At 40.6% G+C, this 20,062-nt stretch overlaps 1 protein-coding gene and 1 non-coding gene across 5 annotated transcripts in view; both read left to right on the top strand.

The window, feature by feature from the left end:
• RERE (arginine-glutamic acid dipeptide repeats) overlaps positions 1-20,062 on the top strand; it is a 462,172-nt gene that overhangs the window by 296,923 nt on the left and 145,187 nt on the right. For all 4 annotated transcript variants that reach the window (XM_030805464.1, XM_003274304.3, XM_030805463.1 and 1 more), the window contains one exon: positions 12,740-12,788. In XM_030805464.1, coding sequence (XP_030661324.1) covers positions 12,740-12,788 — 49 coding nt within the window. The remainder of the gene's footprint in view (positions 1-12,739; positions 12,789-20,062) is intronic.
• On the top strand, positions 9,531-9,655 carry LOC115833120. The gene has a single exon (XR_004028561.1). It is a non-coding gene; the product is annotated as a small nucleolar RNA SNORA77 (small nucleolar RNA).

Genomic DNA, 20,062 nt, shown 5'->3' with positions numbered 1-20,062 from the left:
GGTTCAGATTCCACCTAATAAGTGACATTGGGCAAGCGGTGACATTGGACAGGTTCCTTCCCTCCTCTGAGCTTCATTTTTCTCATGGGTAATCTGGAAATAAATATTTCTTATAGTTTTTGTAAAGATTAGATGAAAACAACTTGAAAGTGCTTGGCACATAGTTGCTTAGTACATTATTGTTATTAATTCACAGGTCAAATGTACAGTCTCAAGCTCATGTAGATATGATTATCTCAACAACAACATGTATTTTTAAATTTTTAATTAAAAAAATAGGCATGCAGGTCTCACTTTGTTGCCTGGGTTGGTCTCGAACTCCTGGCCTCAAACTATCTTCCTGTCTTGGCCTCCCAAAGTGGTAGGATTATAGGCATGAGCCACTGTGCCTGGCCAACATCTTTTTATTTTAAATAGCCTGTTCAACTAAGACAATGCTAGGGATTGTTTTAGGAGTTACACTAATTATTAACCATCAGTATGTTTAATAACTATTTACTGATCCACTTTCTTCTTACTCTCTTTGAGTGTTTATGTTTTTCTTTATACATCTTGGAGTTTTTTTTTGTTTTGTTTTGTTTTTTTTAAAGAAGCTCTACTTCCATAATTATAATACTGGGTGTGTTCAGCATTAAACATTTCATGCCGCTTTCTCACTTACACACACTAGGTGCATGTGTGTGTGTTAGTTATTGCCTGTTTGTGTTCTCTTCCTTCTATATTCATACCACTGCAGCGAGGAGGAATAAGGCAATTGTCATGTTTTTTTTTATAACATTCCCCTGAGGGGACAAAGAAACCTTTAGACGTGTTGTAGACATGCTTGCTTGGTCCAAAGTCCCTTTTTTATTTCTGGGGGTGCTTCATTCAGCTTTGTTACACAGTTTGATTTCAATATGCAGAAAGCTAGCACCATCTTGGGTCAGGAGAGCAGCTTAATCTACAGTGACTGCTGCTTTGTAAATGGGTTTCGGTCATAGTGGGTTTTTTTTTTTTTTTTTTTTTTTTTTAATGTTTTTTGGCTGAAGCTCTGTGTGTGTGCAGGCAGCTTTGTTAGGCCGCGGCCCCTAAACTTTGCCGCAGGCCATTACAGTAAAGTTCCCTAGGAGCCTGTGGTGGAATGCTGTTTTACGACATTGCCAGATACACGGTAGGTTACCACATAATGGAGGAGAGAGAGAAGGCAGATAAGAAATTTAGACAATGGAGCAAAGTCACTGTAGCACTTTGAAACTAGATCTTTCTCACCCGTTAAATTTTTTGACCAGTTTTTTTTCCTGACATTACTCATACATTATTGTGTGTGGAGGCCATATTTACTGCGTCTTACCAGCATGGAAATTCTTATTATTCTTCAGGCAATGCCAAATTTCTAGTTCTGGACCCTGAATTATATTTAGGAGGACCCTGTGGGAGAGCTGCCTGTGTGGCCTGCAGTCTTCTTCAGTAATTAACTCAGTGTGATCCCTTAAAAGAGCAGTTTTCTTTCCTCAGGCCTTGATTTCTTCTATTAAGCTAGAAGATTGGATCAATGGCCTCTCAGGAACTTTCTGCAGAGAAAATTTAGAATTTTATGATTTTGGATTTTGGATAAGTTCTTGTGTTGGCCTTTGTATTTATTTGTGTGTGAATATGGAAGTGGTAACTTTAAGTTGACTAAATCTCTTTGTTTTTTCATTTGTATTTGTTTTTAGTTTTATTTTTGATTGAATAATGAATTTTCTTCCTGTTAGGCAGTTTAATCAAACCTACTTTTAAGTTAATTTTGCTTGGAAGGCTGGCTTTCTGTCACAGTGACTTCACTATCTAAGTTTTGCAGCAGAGCCCTTACTTGCTGTCTGTGGCTAAGCAGTAGTTGAGTTAGAATATCAGAGTCATTTATTTATTAAAAATGTATCTAATAAGAGCCAGTGAGTTCTGCATTATGGTGACCAAAACCAGACTTAGTTCTTACCCGCATGTACTTCCAGTCTAGAGGGCAAGACAGCCATTCAAAGAAATAACTACGCAAAATAAATATAAAATCCTGACTGTGATATGGGCGGAAGGAGAGGTAAGTGGTACTTTGGGAACTCATAATAGCAAGATTAGCTCCCATTCTCACTTAATTGCCAGTATATAGAGTTTAATAATATTAATGACCCCTAAGCAATAGGTACTGTGTCTAGTTCTTTCCATAAATCATCTTTTATTTTTATGATAACCTTGCATAGTAACATTATCAACTTCATATTATAGATGAGGAAACGAAGGAATTAGATTTAATTGTGTCCTCAAAATCACACTTAGAGCAGACAAAACCTTGGGTACTGAAACTTATTTTTTTATTTTTAAAATTTTATTAGTGGCAGGGTCTTGCTCTGTTGCCCAGGCTGGAGTGCAGTGGCGTGATCATAGCTCACTGCAACCTCAAACTCCTGGGCTCAAGTGATCCTCTCGCGTCAGCCTCCCAACTAGCTGAGACTGCAGGTGCATTTTACCATGCCTGACTAATTTTTAATTTTTGTTGTTTGGTTGGTTGGTTGGGTTTTGTTTGTTTGTTTGTTTGCAGAGACTAGGTCTTGCTATGTTGCCTAGGCTGGTCTTGAACTCCTGGGCTCAAGGGACTCACCCACCTAGGACACCCAAAGTGCTGGGATTACACACATGAGCCACCACGCCTGGCCTGATACTAAAATTTTAATTCAGGTTCATTTAATTCTGAAGACCATGCTCTTTCCCTGCTTTTGAACATCTAGACTCAGGTGTGGGTGTGACAGCTCTTCTGTCTCAGGAGTGAGGTGCCAGTGTCATGGGAGATCCTAATAGGAAGTACAATGATGTTTCTTTTAATGTTTGTTTATTTGTTTATTTATTTATTTATTGCTGTTTCTTAAGGAGCAGGGCTAACCCACAGAAAGTGTGCCCAGAGTTGGCCAGCACAATGATTTTATTCAGATTTATGGAAATTTTTCTCTAAAAATGAATGGGAATATATGATGGGATAGAGTACAACATTCGCATGGCTTTTTAAGATACTATGTCAGATTTTAAAAAGAAATTTCAGGCTTGTTCAAGGCAGCTTTGAAATATGTGTTCATGCTGGAGAAGATTGAGAAACCCAGCATATTGCACTAGTCTTCCTTCTTAATCCTTGCTTTCACTCCTACTCCATAATCCATCTAAAAAGGTGATTCTGATAAATTGCCTTTTGGTTTTCTTAAAATGTGGTGTATTTTGTTCTGGACCCACAGACTTCTTCTGTGGTCATTTTCTAAATGTGCTACTAAGTAGAGTTTCTAAGATCTTCATTCTGTTGATGCCATGTCAGTCTTCCTGCTTAATACCCTGTGGAAAAGATAAGAATGTCTACTGTGTGATATTTACCATCTGAAGGACAGGAAGAGAGATTTCTGAGTGATCTCATTCATACATGATGCCAGCCACAGAACAAGGGTCTGACTGGGGCCTTTTCTGTCCCAGCACCTTGGGAATGGGCCACAGGCTACACGGCTGTTACCACCCAAGGCTTGGGGAGGGGCTGAATGAGGGGATCAGCTCTTGCCCTTAGTTGCTTCATGGTGGTGCCTTCTGTTCATGTGTTCTTCCCATATCTGTATCCTCCTCCCTCAACTTCCCTTGTAGAATCAAGTGCCTATCTTAAGCAGTCACCGTGATCACAGAGATCTTTGGGCGTCTTTGGTGAATGTTCACAGAACATTGCCTTCCTGCCCCTTCCCCTTTCTTCAGGGTGAAGAAGTGGCCGCATCATGTTCTGGGCTAAGCCTCTGGGTTGGGCTGGGATCCTGCATCTAGCAGGCATGCTCTTCTCACAGACCCTCCCTTTGCCGGCCATCGCCACCTCCATCTCCTCTGCAAAGATGCTTCTCCCTTTTTGATATTCATTTACAGGCCCCCTGCTCCTTTCTGTCCATTCCCTGTTTACTTCTTAGACTAAAACGTTTCCATGGTAACAGGTTACTTTTCAAAGGGAACATCTTGTCATTTTATTTAATCCACTGCAGCTGAAGAGGACTGAAATATTAAGTTGTAGTTGCTATGGATACTGCTTTGTTACACTGGGTTTTTTTTTTATCGGATTTCATATACAATGACTTTCTGTTTTTTTTTAATACTTCAGGAATAAAAACAACGACTTACCATTATTGTTGTAATTTGGCTTCTGGAACTATTTTTTTCATATTCTAAAACAAAGATTTGTAGAATAATGCAGGCTGAACTTAAGGTGTTTTGAAAAACACATTATTTACATTAGCTACACAGAGAAATTCCTTCTTTTGCTGGGGATGATAGTGACAGTCCTTAATTCAGTTTTTGTAATATGATTCACAGTATAAAGATGTCTCCAAGATGATGAATCCACAGCAGAAATCCTTAGTAAACATAAGGAAAAAATAAATATGTCACTTGGAGTTAATTTCTTGAATCTCATTGCTGATAAGCTGTGGCCCTCTTTCTTCAGTTACTGGTTCAGCTGTGTACAGTGTAATTTGGGGTTGATCTGTTTGTCCTTTAATCAGCTTTTCTCATGTCTGGTGTTCTTTCTGATTTCCCATCTGCCTGTATTATATCCCCCTCTTCATTTGACTTTTTTAAAACTTTAAATTTTTTGGATTCACAGGAAGTTGCAAAGATACCACAGAGTGGTCTCATCTTTTGTAACTGTAATACGATACCAAAACCAGGAAACTGGCATTAGTACATTGTGTGCGTGTAGTTCTGTGCCATTTTATTACATGTACAGCTTTGTGTAACCACCACAACAATGAAGAGACAAGAGCTATTCATCACTACAAAGCTCTCCCTTTATGGTCACACCCTCGGCCTCCCTCCCTCTCCCCACCATCTCTAACACCTGGCAATCACGAATCTGTCTCCATTTCTGTAATTTTGTCATTTCAAGAGTATTATATAAATTGGCCTCTAACTTTGATAGGTTTTTCTCTTTCATCATGACTTTGAAACTTAAAAAAATTCTTTTGATCATTTTGTCTTGCTTGGGTGTTTGAAATGAACATAGAACCAAAACAGGGAAAGGAATATGTATTCTCATCATTCTGTTTGTAATTAATTGTATGATTTTGGTTCAGTAACTTAATCATTCTGCCGTATGGGAGTGTGATTGAGAGCTCTGACTTTGGAGTCAACTGACCTTGAGTTCGAATCCTGATTTCTCCACTTATTTGCTGTTTAATCTTGGGCAACTGCATGACGTCTCTTGGCTTCAGTGACCTGACCTGTACACTTACTACAATAGCACCTGTCTTACAGGGTCGCCTATAAGATTAGATAAGAAAATAAATGGAAATTGCTACCTTGCAATGCCTGGTACATAGTAAACGTTCAATGGATGTATTAGTTGCTTTACTAGTGTTAAAATTAGTATTGTTATTATTACCTATGGAGATACTGCCTTATAGAGTTGTCATGGAATAATGAAATAATATATGCCCAGCCTAGAAAGCACTTAGTAATTGATAGCTAGTATTATTGTTTTGCTTGTGTTTGTTATGTAACTATAATACACCTAGATTTTTTTTTTTTTTTTCCTGTGAGATAGAGTCTTGCTCTGTCCTCCAGGCTGGAGTATACTGGCGGGATCTTGGCTCTCTGCAGCCTCCATCTCCCGGATTTAAGCAATTCTTCTGCCTCAGCATCTTGAGTAGCCGGGATTATAGGCGCCCACTACCGCACCCACTACCACGCTTGGCTAATTTTGTATTTTTAGGGGTGGGGCTTCTCCATATTGGCCAGGCTGGTTTCGAACTCCTGACCTCAGGTAGCCCGCCCACCTCGGCCTCCCAAAGTGCTGAGATTACAGGCACGAGCCACCGCACCCGGCCTACACCTAGATTTAAGATAATGTACGTGAAAACTCTAAGATGAGGATAAAGATAGATGTGTGTGTATGTTGCATTATCCTGGACATGACTTGCATCTTTGGTTTCTTAATTCATACAGTAGTATCCTTTATATGACTTGGCTAGGATTCATACTGCCTTTGGTCTAGATTTTTCTTCCAAAGTTGATGACCACCCTGGCTTTGACTAGACCTACTTTGTTAATTCAGCAGCATTGTACATCCAAGCAGAAACCTCTTTTAGTAGCTATGTTTTTGTTGTTGTTGTTGTTTATTTTTCGAGACAGTCTCGCTCTGTCACCCAGGCTGGGGTATAGTAGCATGATCTTGGCTCACTGCAACCGCTGCCTCCCAGACTCAAGCAATTCTCCTGCCTCAGCGTCCTGAGTAGCTGGGACTACAGGCACCTGCCACCATGCCTGGCTAATTTTTGTGTTTTTAGTAGAGTGGGGTTTCACCATGTTGTCCAGGCTGGTCTTGAACTCCTGACCTCAGATGATCCACCTGCCTCAGGTGAGCCAGCACGCCCGGCCTGTTTGTTTTTTTAAAGACAGTCTAGCTCTATTGCCCAGGCTGGAGTGCAGTGGTGTGTTCATAGCTCACTGCAGCCTCAAACTCCAGAGCTCAAGTGATCCTCCTGCCTCAGCCTCCTGAGTAGGTGGGATTATAGTTGCGCCACCGTGACCAGCTAATTAAAAAAACATTTTTTATAAAGCCTATTGCCCAGGCTGGTCTCAAACTCCTGAGCTCAAGCTATCCTCTTGCCTCAGCGTCCCAAAGTGCTGGGATTACAGGTGTGCACCACCATGTGTAGTGCTATGTTGTTTTGAACACAGGATAGAAAGACACCTGAATTTCTGTGAATATCAATAAATACTAATACGTCTGTTAATATCAAAACATTAATTAAATGCCTTAATACCTAGAAATGAGATAATACTGTAGAGCACCTAGGACAGATAGTAAGTGCTGAAATGTTAGCTACTGTTGTTATTAATCAAAGAAGAAAGCTGGCATCTTCTAGATGAATTTTAGCCTCCAGGACTTTCTGAAGTTCAGAATGTGCCATAGTCAGTGCTTCTCAGAGCATAGCTTGTGGACCTCATTATTATTATTATTATTATTATTATTATTATTATTATTATTATTATTTTATCATTTCCTTTTCTTTCTTTCTTTTTTTTTGAGGCGGAGTTTCATTCTTTTTTTGCCCAGGCTGGAGTGCAATGGCGTGACCTCAGCTCACTGTAACCTCTGCCTCCCGGGTTCAAGCTGTTCTCCTGCCTGAGCCTCCCGAGTAGCTAGGATTCAGGCACATGCCACCCCGTATGGCTAATTTTGTATTTTTAGTAGGGACGGGATTTCACCATGTTGACTAGGCTGGTTTCAAACTCCTGACCTCAGGTGATCCACCTGCCTCGGCCTCCCAAAATGCTGTTATTACAGGCGTGAGCCACCTCGCCCATCCTATTATTATTTTTTAATCCCAAGACTTGGCTTCCTGACTTAAAAGTCTCCTGCCCTAAACCAAAAGACAGTGATTGTCTTGAGGAGAAGCCTCGGTTCCGTCGAGACGTTTGAGTTAGAAGCAAAGCTAGCCACTTTTTTCATGGAATAGCAGTTACTCTTTGAAAGAACAACTGACAGACAAACTGTGGTCATTCAGACATGGGCATTTGGCAGAAACTTTCTTGAAGATGAATTAAGTGAGCTTGTTATTTCAAGGAAAACACCGATATTACTTGACAAGGCTAAGATTTGAACTTTCAAGTAAAAATTAGAATTTTGAAAAGCTTGTACTCACCACTCTGAGCCTGACAGCTTCTCTACACTGAAAGGCATTTCTTATGAGATAGGTGATATTAATATGATTTTTTAAAAATACTGTATAAAGAACTGGTTGATATTTGAAAGATCTGCAGAACTGAGTAAACTGACATTCTCCATAAAACCAATGCATGACATTACAAAATCACATCTGAGTAGAAGATCCATTCATTCAAAGGCAAGACAGACCAATGGATTTCGGAGTAGCACAGTCAAAACGCTATTGATAGGCTTTTAGATTCACCTTGTGTACACATCTTTAAGAAATGATTACTTGTTGAGTTTTTGTTTTGTTTTGTTTTTGAGACAGAGTTTCGCTCTTGTCACCCAGTCTGGAGTACAATGGCACGACGTTGGCTCACTGCAACCTCTGCCTCCCAGGTTCGAGCAATTCTGCTGCCTCAGGCTCCTGAGTAGCTGGGATTACAAGCATGCACCACCACGCCCAGCTAATTTTTTGTATTTTTAGTTGAGACAGGGTTTCACCATGTTGGCCAGGCTGGTCTCGAACTCCTGGACTCAAGTGATCTTCCCACCTCAGCCCCACAAAGTGCTGGGAACTTGTTGAGTTTTTGGTGTAGTATCAAAAAGGCTATATTCTTACCTTTTCTAGTTACATGGCCGTGTTAGGCTGTATTATCTTCATGTAATTTAACCACAACATTACAGCAGATTGAATTCAAAAGTAGATAGGAGAATCTAGCTGTCTTTTCTATTAAGTCAAATAGTAATGAGATTTGCAAAAACATAAAATCATGCCTCAGTTTTCACTAAAGCTTTCTGCTTAAATGCAATTACTTTTTATAAGAATATGCATATTATGTAATGGGCTTATTGCTATTTTTAAATCAATATTTTGAAAGTTTTCAAAAATTTAGATTTCTTGGGATGTTCAGTAATTTTTATTTTTATTTTTTGCAATAAGCTTTATTTCCGTTTTGTCCAAGGCTTGGGAGAGGGGTCCAGGGTAGTAGCTGGAGGCGCTACTTAGGCAGAAGCCCTGAACTTTGAGAGGGGCTCCTAAAAGTTTGCTGGGCTCTCTGTAGGCTCCTAGTGGTGCTTGAGGGTGAGTCTTTTGGAAGAAACATTTACCCAGCCCAGCCTGGGGAGGTTGGTCTGGTAGTCGCCGATCTTCTTATTGAGTTTCACCTCCTCATCTAGGAAGTGGCTCTCCAGAAGTCACAGAGATGGGGGTCTGTGCAGGCAGAACCCAGGGCCTGAAGATCGAGGATCTGGTTCAGGTTCTTCCCCAGGGCCATGGTGGCTTCCACGGAACCCAGGGTTTTTACCCCCACTCATTTTGAGATGGCTTCTCCACATCCTGGAAATGGGTGCTGCTGCCACACACACATCTTCAAGAGACACTCAGTGTCCTGAATCTTCTTGGCCGATTCGTGGAGGAAGTCACCCATGCCTCCCAGAGCTTGTGGGGTTGGTCAGCAATGAGGAGCTAACCACAAAAACAGTGGTGGCTGGTCCCAGAAGCAGGAGATGGCCGAGAAGAAGGGTCCTGGAGGTTGCAAATGGAGAGGAAATTGGAGGGCAGTTGGAGGCTGGAACAGATGGAGTCCCAGGATATGTGCTGTCCAAACATTGTTGAAACAAGAGACAGATTCTGGGACCACCAAGACACACTCCAGTAATTATTAAGAGTGTAAAAGGGTACAGAGACCTAAAAGTTTGAGAAATGTTGTGTGAAGTAAAAGACAAAATGTAGTCATTGTATCAAGATTGCAATTGACGATTAAGAGTGTTTCCTACAAGCTGCTGATACTATCATGTTTAAATATCATTAATGAGTGAGGTGTGAACCACAAAGGGTGCATTCAGATGGGAGCAGTTAACAGACTCACTTTGCACCTGGCTGTAGCCTCATGGGGGTGCTTTTTCCATGTGCCAGGGAAACATTCTGGGGCGTTGTGGCTGCCTGGCCTATCAAGGGTGATGCAACTGTCTGGGGATACAGGATAAAAAAAAAAAAGAAAAAAGAGAGGAGAGCAGTGCGGCAGCAGGGGAGGGATACTTAGTTCAGTAAGGAGGATTCTGATTGCTCGGTGGATCCAGATACAGCTGGATGCTGGCACTTCCCCACCGTGTGTACTTCTTGTCTTTCACCTTAAGCTCATATTCTGACAGTTTTTCTGTCAGTTGCATCAAGCTTTCTCTGATGGGGTGTGTTGCTATCTACCTCTTTATATCTTGGACCTAAAAAGTACTTTTGCCATTTATTCTATATTCTGTAACTCTTGCATATAGTAGGCTAATGCCATTGTCTGCACCTCAGATCCTACCTGCCCAAAAAGAACTTTGTTGTATTCCTTGCTACAGAACTCTGATATTTAAGTTACATACAGTTTAAAAATACTTTTGTTGTAAAGAGGGATTTTTAAATAAGCTTTTAAGAAGTTTCCTTATTTTATCTTGGTTTTCATGTTATAGCCTACTTATTAGTACTCTTCCCTGTTATAAACTTAAAAGAAACAATTTTCAAGTCTCTTAAGATGGCCCAATACATTTTTTGTCTCATTTGTATTATTAGTTTAATAATTATCTGCATCCTATTTTTATGGAAATACATGAGATATAAGTATGTAGTCAACAGGGTATTTGGGAGTTCGTTTCATTATCATGGCACATTGGGTTTTTTTAAGTGAAATATGATGATAAATTGGCTTATTAAAATAAAAATTGGGTTTGGGGGTGAGTGCGGTGGCTCATGTCTATAATTCCAGCACTTTGGGAGGCTGAGGTGAGGGTCCCTTTGAGCCCAGGGTTTTGAGAACAGACTGGGCAACATAGCAAGACCTCATCTCCAAAATAAAATAAAAATCAAACAGGAATGTTTTTTCTGGAATTATCAAGGACTTAACAGTGTAGCCATGATATGGAAATGATATCCAACCATTGGAGAGCTCCAGAGTAACAGACCTTCTGGAAGAACCCAAAGGTTGAGCTGCAGGCACAAGTTACTGAATGGGCTGTGGCTGAAGGTTTCTGAAATGATACCTTCTGGCTAGACCTACTTGTAGGCAAGAAAGCATTTCGAAAGTATTTAGAACTTTTGGCAGCTTGTTTTGCTCACAGCTAGTTAGAAAATAGAAAAGCACAAGTTGGAAGGGAAATAGTGGTAACACTGACTGCTTGTTTTTCTTAAAGAAACGCTCATGATTAAAATAACTTGTGGCTGATTTGATTCCTCTACATACCTCCTAAAACAGCTTCTTCCATTTCCTACATAAACCTATGAGAACAATCCATCTTTTAGCTTCTTTTTTCCACATACCATTCTCCTAATGAAGAAATGAAGATGACTTGTATGATGAAGTCAGCCCACATGCAAGCATTTCCCCGTCACTGCCCCTCCCTTTCAGCCTGCCACCTCTGCATGCTTTCATTTCTACTTGGAAAGTCCTCTCTTTTTTTCCTGCTGCTAGGCCTATTATCTCCTCTGTGTCTTCTCTTGAAGCCTGCCTCATTTTGGTACCTCCCCTTCACATTTTTGTACTGTGTCTTCTGAAGTGTCTTATGTTGATGAATACGGGCATCGGCCTGTTCTGGTGTTTTGGTACAGATGTTGCCTCGCCAGCTGGAGGCTTGTAAGATTCTTGAGGACTGGACCACCACATTTCTTCTTCTTCTTCCTCCTCTTCTTCGTCTTCATCGTCTTCTCCTCCTCCTCCTTGTCTTCCTCCTCCCTTTCTCCCTTTCTTCCTCCTCTCCTTTTTTTCTTCCTTTGTCACATTTACTACCACCTTTGCCCAAATAAGATTCTTCATGAGAAAATGGTTGGATTAAAAGAAGAAAGTACTGGACCTAGGTGCCCTAAAGGAAATAATAGCTTTCCAAAATGTATTTTTAACAATTTCAAACACAGTGGCTATGGATATCAGATCCATGAGAGAAAAACAAGAGCATGTGCCTCCTCTTAAGCCATCTTCTTTGACACTGTTTTGTTTGTTGCCTTTTTTATAGACAGGGTCATGCTCTGTTGCCCAGGCTGGAGTGCAGTGGTGTGAACATGGCTCACTGCAGCCTTGACCTTCCAGCTCAAGCGATCCTCCTGAGTAACTGGGTCTACAGGTGTGCGCCACCATGCCCAGCTAATTTTTAATTTTCTTGTAGAGATGGGATCGCTCTGTGTTGCCCAGGCTGGTTTTAAACTTCTGGGCTCAAGCGATTCTCCCGCCTTAGCCTCCCAAAGTGCTAGGATTATAGGTGTGAGCCACTGTGCCTGTCCCTGTTTGTTGCTTTATCCCCAACACCTAGGACAATTCTTGGCTTATAATAGGTACTTAAATATTTGTTGGATGGATGGATGGATGGATGGATGGCTCAGTATGTGTCCTAGGAGAAGTTTTCTCATTTGTATTTTATAAGGCTTATGGTAGGGCACCCCGAAATGTTTTGAAAAGAAGAAATGTCTGACTGGAATTGTACTACAGGAATGTCCATCTCTCTGAGGCATGAAAGAATGATGGTATAGGGGCCAGGTGCGGTGGCTCGTGCTTGTAATCCCAGCACTTTGGGAAGCCGAGGCAGGCGGATCCCTTGAGGGTCAGGAGTTCGAGACCAGCCTGGCCGAACATGAGGAAACCCCAAATTATTAAAATTACAAAATTTACTGAAATTTACTACTAAAATTACAAAAATTAGCCGGACGTGGTGGTAGGCACCTGAAATCCCAGCTACTTGGGAGGCTGAGGCAGGAGAATCAATTGAACCCAAGAGGCAGAGGTTGCAGTGAGCTGAGATCGTGCCACTGCACTTCAGCCTGGGCAACATTGTGAGACTGTCTCAAAAAAAGGACAATGATATAGGAAGGTTCTCATGAAAGGAAGCTGCATTCTTAGGATTTTAGAAGGAAAAGGTTTTAGAGGTGCGTGTGTGGTGGTGAGTGGTGTATGTATACAGACCATTAGAGGTAGTGGGGACTTTAATTCTTCCTCAGTTTTTCCTCATTTATTTGAAGAGAATTACTTTTTTTGAAAAATGTGTGAATGTTTATGTCAAAACTATATTGCGCTAACTTAATCCGCTCTATTTCTGTTCCAGGAGGCTGAACAGTACCCAGGGGGAGATTCGTGTTGGTCCTAGTCATCAGGTGAGGTTCCTTTTCATAGCTTCCTTAATAGGCTTTTGTTTCTTATTATTCTGCTGGCACTTTATCTGTTGAGCAGCATCTTAGAATGTTGTTATTGCTATAGGGGATTTTATATAAATACAGAGGTTTTTTTTTTTTTTCCTCAGATCACCATATACATTTACCATCTCCCATTTTTAAGTGCACAGTTAAGTAGTTAAGTACATTAATATTGTTGTGTAGCCGTCACCGTTATCTACCTCCAGAACTCTTTCTATCTTGCAAAACTGAAACTCTGTACCCATAAACAGTAACTCCATTTCTCTTCTGCAGCATTGGCAATCACCATTCTCCTTCCTCTCTCTGTCTTTGACTGTTCTACCTCATAAAAGTACCTCATGTGAGTGGGATCATACAGTATTTGTCTTTTTGTGCCTGATTTGTTTCACTCAGCATAATGTCCTCACTGTTCATCCATGTTAATAGCATGTGTCAGAATTTCTATCCTTTTTAAGGCTAAATGACCCATTGTATGTACGTATCACTAAACATTCATTCATTGATGAACACTTGATCACATTTTTATTTAAACATTTTTAAAGCCAGGCACAATGGCTCATGCCTGTAATCCTAGCACTTTGGGAGGTTGAGGCGGGCAGATCACTTGAGGTCAGGAGTTCGAGACCACCCTGGCCAACATAGCAAATCCCATTTCTACTAAAAATACAAAAATTAGCCAGGCGTGGTGGCAGGCGCCTGTAATCCCAGCTTCTTGGGAGGCTGTGGCAGGAAAATCACTTGAACCCCAGAGGCGGAGGTTGCAGTGAGCCGAGATCGTGGCCACTGGACTCCAGCCTGGGCAACAGAGCAAGACTCCATCTCAAAAAAAAAAAAGATAAAAGATGTTTAAAACCTCTTTTCCCGGCTGGGTGTGGTGGCTCTTGCCTATAATCCCAGTACTTTGGGAGGCTGAGGCAGGCGGATCACCTGAGATCGGGAGTTTGAGACCAGCCTGGCCAACATGGCGAAACTCCACCCCTACTAAAAATAGAAAAATTAGCTGGGCATGATGGTGTGCGCCTGTAATCCCAGCTACTCGGGAGGCTGAGGCAGGAGAAATCACTTGAACCCAGGGGGCGGAGGTTGCAGTGAGCCAAGATTGTGACACTGCACTCCAGCCTGGGCGACAGAGCAAGACTGTCTGCAAAAAAATAAACAACCTCTTTTCCTTCAGGAGAGTCAAGATGGTTAGGACACTTTTCAGTCAGAGGGTTGCTGTGTCACGACTGTTGCTCTTTCTTATTTCATTGCATTTACTACAACTCTTTGGTTTTTGTTGTTTTTACTTTTTTCAGAGACAGGGTCTCACTCTGTTGCCAAGGCTAGAGCACAGAGGCACGATCACGGCTCACTGCAGCCTTGACCTCCTCCTGGGCTGAAGCAATCCAACCTGCCTCAGCCTCTGAATAGCTGGGACTAAAGGCATGTGCCACTGGGCCCGGCTCATTCTGTTTTGATCTCAGTATCAGTTAGGATGCTTTCACTGGCAGGACTCTGGCTCTGTTTCTGTCTCCCATGTCATGACATCCTGGTCAGGCAGGACCGGGGCTCTGCTGTGCTTCTCTGAGACTCTCTTGTACCCAGCTGGCCTCCATGGAGGTGGCGTCATCCTCAGCTCAGTTTGACTAATTCTTTTTTTTTTTTTAATTATACTTTAAGTTTTAGGGTACATGTGCACAATGTGCAGGTTTGTTACATATGTATACATGTGCCATGTTGGTGTGCTGCACCCATTAACTCATCATTTAGCATTAGATATATCTCCTAATGCTATCCCTCCTCCCTCCCCCCACCCCACAACAGTCCCCGGAGTGTGATGTTCCCCTTTCTGTGTCCCTGTGTTCTCATTGTTCAATTCCCATCTATGGGTGAGAACATGCGGTGTTTGGTTTTTTGTCCTTGCAATAGTTTACTGAGAATGATGATTTCCAGTTTCATCCATGTCCCTACAAAGGACATGAACTCATCATTTTTTATGGCTGCATAGTATTCCATGGTGTATATGTGCCACATTTTCTTAATCTAGTCTATAATTGTTGGACATTTGGGTTGGTTCCAAGTCTTTGCTATTGTGAATAGTGCCGCTGTAAACATACGTGTGCATGTGTCTTTATAGCAGCATGATTTATAGTCCTTGGGGTATATACCCAGTAATGGGTGGCTGGGTCAAATGGTATTTCTAGTTCTAGATCCCTGAGGAATCACCACACTGACTTCCACAGTGGTTGAACTAGCTTACAGTCCCACCAACAGTGTAAAAGTGTTCTTGTTTCTCCACATCCTCTCCAGCACCTGTTGTTTCCTGACTTTGTAGTGATCGCCATTCTAACTGGTGTGAGATGGTATCTCATTGTGGTTTTGATTTGCATTTCTCTGATGGCCAGTGATGATGAGCATTTTTTCATGTGTTTTTTGGCTGCGTAAATGTCTTCTTTTGAGAAGTGTCTGTTCATATCCTTTGCCCACTTTTTGATGGGGTTGTTTGTTTTTTTTCTTGTAAATTTGTTCGAGTTCACTGTAGATTCTGGATATTAGCCCTTTGTCAGATGAGTAGGTTGCAAAAATTTTCTCCCATTTTGTAGGTTGCCTGTTCACTCTGATGGTAGTTTCTTTTGCTGTGCAGAAGCCCTTTAGTTTAATTAGATCCCATTTGTCCATTTTGGCTTTTGTTGCCATTGCTTTTGGCGCTTTAGACATGAAGTCCTTGCCCATGCCTATGTCCTGAACGGTATTGCCTAGGTTTTCTTCTAGGGTTTTTATGGTTTTAGGTCTAATATGTAAGTCTTTAATCCATCTTGAATTAATTTTTGTATAAGGTGTAAGGAAGGGATCCAGTTTCAGCTTTCTACATATGGCTAGCCAGTTTTCCCAGCACCATTTATTAAATAGGGAATCCTTTCCCCATTGTTTGTTTTTGTCAGGTTTGTCAAAGATCAGATAGTTGTAGATATGCGGCATTATTTCTTAGGGCTCTGTTCTGTTCCATTGATCTATATCTCTGTTTTGGTACCAGTACCATGCTGTTTTGGTTACTGTAGCCTTGTAGTATAGTTTGAAGTCAGGTAGTGTGATGCCTCCAGCTTTGCTCTTTTTGCTTAGGATTGACTTGGCGATGTGGGCTCTTTTTTGGTTCCATATGAACTTTAAAGTAGTTTTTTCCAATTCTGTGAAGAAAGTCATTGGTAGCTTGCTGGGGATGGCATTGAATCTATAAATTACCTTGGGGAGTATGGCCATTTTTACGATATTGATTCTTCCAACCCATGAGCATGGAATGTTCTTCCATTTGTTTGTATCCTCTTTTATTTCATTGAGCAGTGGTTTGTAGTTCTCCTTGAAGAGGTCCTTCATGTCCCTTGTAAGCTGGATTCCTAGGTATTTTATTCTCTTTGAAGCAATTGTGAACGGGAGTTCACTCATGATTTGGCTCTCTGTTTGTCTGTTATTGGTGTATAAGAATGCTTGTGATTTTTGTACACTGATTTTATGTCCTGAGACTGCTGAAGTTGCTTATCAGCTTAAGGAGATTTTGGGCTGAGACAATGTCTCAGCTCAGTTTGACTAATTCTAAGATACACTTTTTTCCTTCACATTTGCTCTCTATAGTTGGGCTTCATTGTACATTCTGTGGTGTGGTTATAATTTATTTGCTATGTTTTATCCTTTCTCAGTGCACATAAAATAACAGTGGATCTTACAATGAATGAAATTTAGCAAGTGTTGAGAGGAAGAAAGAATTGGACTTCTTCTCCTCTTAGGTGCAAGGAAAATTTCCCCAGCAAGTCCCCATAGACCCACATATTGTTGCCATGGATTGGGTCATGTGTCTGTTTCTAAACCATGAGGAAAGAGTTTAACATGATTAGCACTTAAGTTGGATGCTGGGGAATCCACAGCTAAGGCCATCATGTCTAAAGACATGGGATGCAGGCAGCAGTGAGCCTTGGAAGTGCATAGATATTTCAGTCATCTGTCTAGTTATTATTTCTGTCTAGATTTTGAGCATTTCTAAATTGCGTGTCATTTACATTTTTAAATAACCTATTTTAACTCTGTAATGAAAGAAATTAAGAAGTGAAGGAGTTAAGAAGTGAAGTGAACACAGGAACTAGCAGGGTCACATAGTTTATGGAAGATACTTCTCATCCCAGACCTGGGGTTATAACTGATACAGACCGAAAGAAGCTGCAGGAGGACAATGTCTGCTTGTTCAAGTAGTCTTTTGTTGGTGTGTTCCATTAGGTGGGCGTGACTGCTGCCTCGGGGCTATATTTTCAGTCTGGGAACCTGGTACTCACCTAAGTCCACTCAGTTTCGTCTCCCATTCACTGCTTTCTCTTGTACTGTATTTTACTACCCATTTTTTCCCTCTCACTGTGTATTTCCAGTGTCTTGAGATCTTTGTACCAGGCTTTTATTTTATAGATTTTTTTATTTTTGCTACCATAAAAGAAAATGTAGTTCCTAAGGAAAAGATGCTTACATTCTTGGAACAGGAGCAAATTTACTGTGATTGGATTTTTGTATACTACCATTTAAAATCAGATGTTTGGTTTTTTACCTCAGATTTTAAATGTATTCTGTGTGCTTCATTTTCAAAAAGAAATGTTTTGGAGCACCAAAAATAATAGAACTTTAAAAAATGAATTGGCAGCATTTACCTTTTTAAAATTTTTGACTTTTGGCTCACACCTATAATCCCAGCACTTTGGGAGGCCAAGGTGGGCAGATCATTTCAGCTCAGGAGTTCGAGACCAGCCTGGGCAACATGGCAAAACCCCATCTGTACAAAAAATACAAAAATTAGGTAGGCATGGTGATGCATGTCTGTAGTCCCAGCCACTTAGGAGGCTGAAGTGGAAGGATTGCTTGAGCCTAGGCGGTTGAGGCAGCACTGAGCCAAGATCACACCATTGCACACCAGCCTGGTGACAGAACCAGTCTTTAAAAAAAAAAAAAAAAAGTAACCTTTTTATTAGGGAAAATACTAACGTATACAAAAGCAGGGAAAGAATAATACAATAAAGTCCTTCTCTTCATTACTCAGCTTCCACAAGTATCAAATCCTAGTCAAACCCATTTCATTTATTCCCCCTCACACCTCTTCCTGCCGTTATTTTAAATGCCTCACAAATACATCATTTTCCTTGTAGATGTTCCAAAGATAAGGGATTTGGACACAATCACAATATATCACAACATATAAAAATTAGCAATTTCTTAATATTTAAGTGTATATATACTATGCCCAGATTTCCCTAATTGTTTGTCTGTATCTTTCTCTCTCTCTTTATATTTTCATAGTTCAAATTAGAATCTAAATGAGAGCCATTCATTGCAGTTGGTTGATACATCTCTTAAATCTCTGTTAATTCCCAGGTCCTTCCCCCAGTCCCCCAGTGTATGTGGTAAAGAAGCTATTTCATCCTGTAGGGTGTTCTGCAGTCTAGATTTGGCTGATTGCATTAAATTTGTTACTTTGTTCTTTGCATGACTTGAGAATTAGTAGTTAAATCTAGAGGTTTGGCCTCATTCTAGTTTGGTACCCTGCCTTCCGGAAAAATGCTTCCTGGGTGGTGGTAGGTGCTTCTGCCAGGAGGCTCATATGTCTCTTTTTTAATTGTAATTAGCAGCCACTGATCATTTATTATTTTTTTTTTTTTGAGACGGAGTCTCACTTGGTCGCCCAGGCTGGAGTGCAGTGGCACAATCTTGTCTCACTGCAACCTCTGCCTCCTGGGTTCAAGCCATTCTCCTGCCTCAGCCTCCTGAGTAGCTAGGATTATAGGCGCCCACCACCACGCTCGGCTACTTTTTTGTATTTTTAGTAGAGACGGGGTTTCACTATGTTGGCCAGGCTGATCTCGAACTCCTGACCTCATGAAACACCTGCCTCGGCCTCCCAAAGTGCTGGGATTACAGGCCTGAGCCACCGCACCTGGCCACCGCTGATTATTTCTTAGATCCATTATTTTATTAGGGATTTCAAAACAGTGATATTCTAATTCTACCATCCATTTATTCCTCGTACAAATAAATGAAACTTCACCCTTATCTTTCCATGGTTACCAGTGGATTTAAGATTTTTTTAAATCTATAATCAACTAATCAACTTTAATCAGTTCTTATTGATGATTAAAAGATCCATTTTGGGCCAGTAGGAGCATCTTCCTGCGTATTTGTCCTTTTCACTTAATCCCAGTGGTTTTTGTCCTTTTCACTTAATCCTTTTTCTCTGGTAAGACATGATTTTACTGCCTCACCTTATACATTGTCTTCCCTAGATCTGGAATTAAACTTGTCTCAGAAGAGCCCTCTTTTGTTGTAGTGGGAAGTGGTATTTACATACCGGGTGCTGGGGTATTCATTCTTACTGGGTTGGTTGCTATTTCGAGGCCTTTTCAGTAGACAGAATAGGAAATAGGTGTTTTATTTCCCTACTTTCTTGAAGATAAAATACATTACAAATTTATGCTGATATATCCAATTCAAATTCAGATTTTTATATGGCCTTTATACTAATTCTGTCCTTCTTTTATCTATATCTTAATCTTTTTCCCGTGATTCAAATCCCATTTTTTAATGACACCAACAAAATTACTTATTTGCTTCAATTCCATAATACACATATAACAGCCGAGAATAACAATAATCACATGGCTACAAACAAAATGCTTATTGAAAACTGCTTAGTATTGCATTTTGTTTTGTATATCCTGCCAGGGCTGTATAAGCAAATTAATATATCTTAGAGTTACTTGAAACAGTTCCTACAGTAGAACCAGCTCAATTGTTGCATTTCTTTCCATTTGGTTTACAGTTTTAATGACATTATTATTATTTAAGCTTCTTATTTTCATTCCCTCTGCCCCTTCTTAGATAAATAATAACATAATATATATCCTTTTGCCACCTTTCTTTTAACAATACATTCTTGTGTTCTTCTCACAGCAGTATATAGAGCTCCTTCTCATTCCCTTCTATAATACTATTTCATAGAACTCCATGTATGAATGTAGCAGCTTATTCATCTGATCCCCATTAATAGGCATATGAGTTGATTCCAGTCATTTGCCATTACATGTAATGCTGCAGTGAATAGCCTGTGCATATAGATTTCGATGTTTTTGCCAGTGTATCTTGGGGCTATATCCCCAGAAGCGGGATGGCTGACTTAGAGGACAGGTGCATATATAATTTTGGAGGTGTTGCCACATTCCCCTCCACGGAGATTG

Source organism: Nomascus leucogenys, chromosome 24, assembly GCF_006542625.1.
Source record: "Nomascus leucogenys isolate Asia chromosome 24, Asia_NLE_v1, whole genome shotgun sequence".
Classification (NCBI taxonomy): Eukaryota; Metazoa; Chordata; class Mammalia; order Primates; family Hylobatidae; genus Nomascus; species Nomascus leucogenys.
Note: the sequence above shows the minus strand (reverse complement) of the source record. Positions and strands in the feature narration are given on the sequence as shown.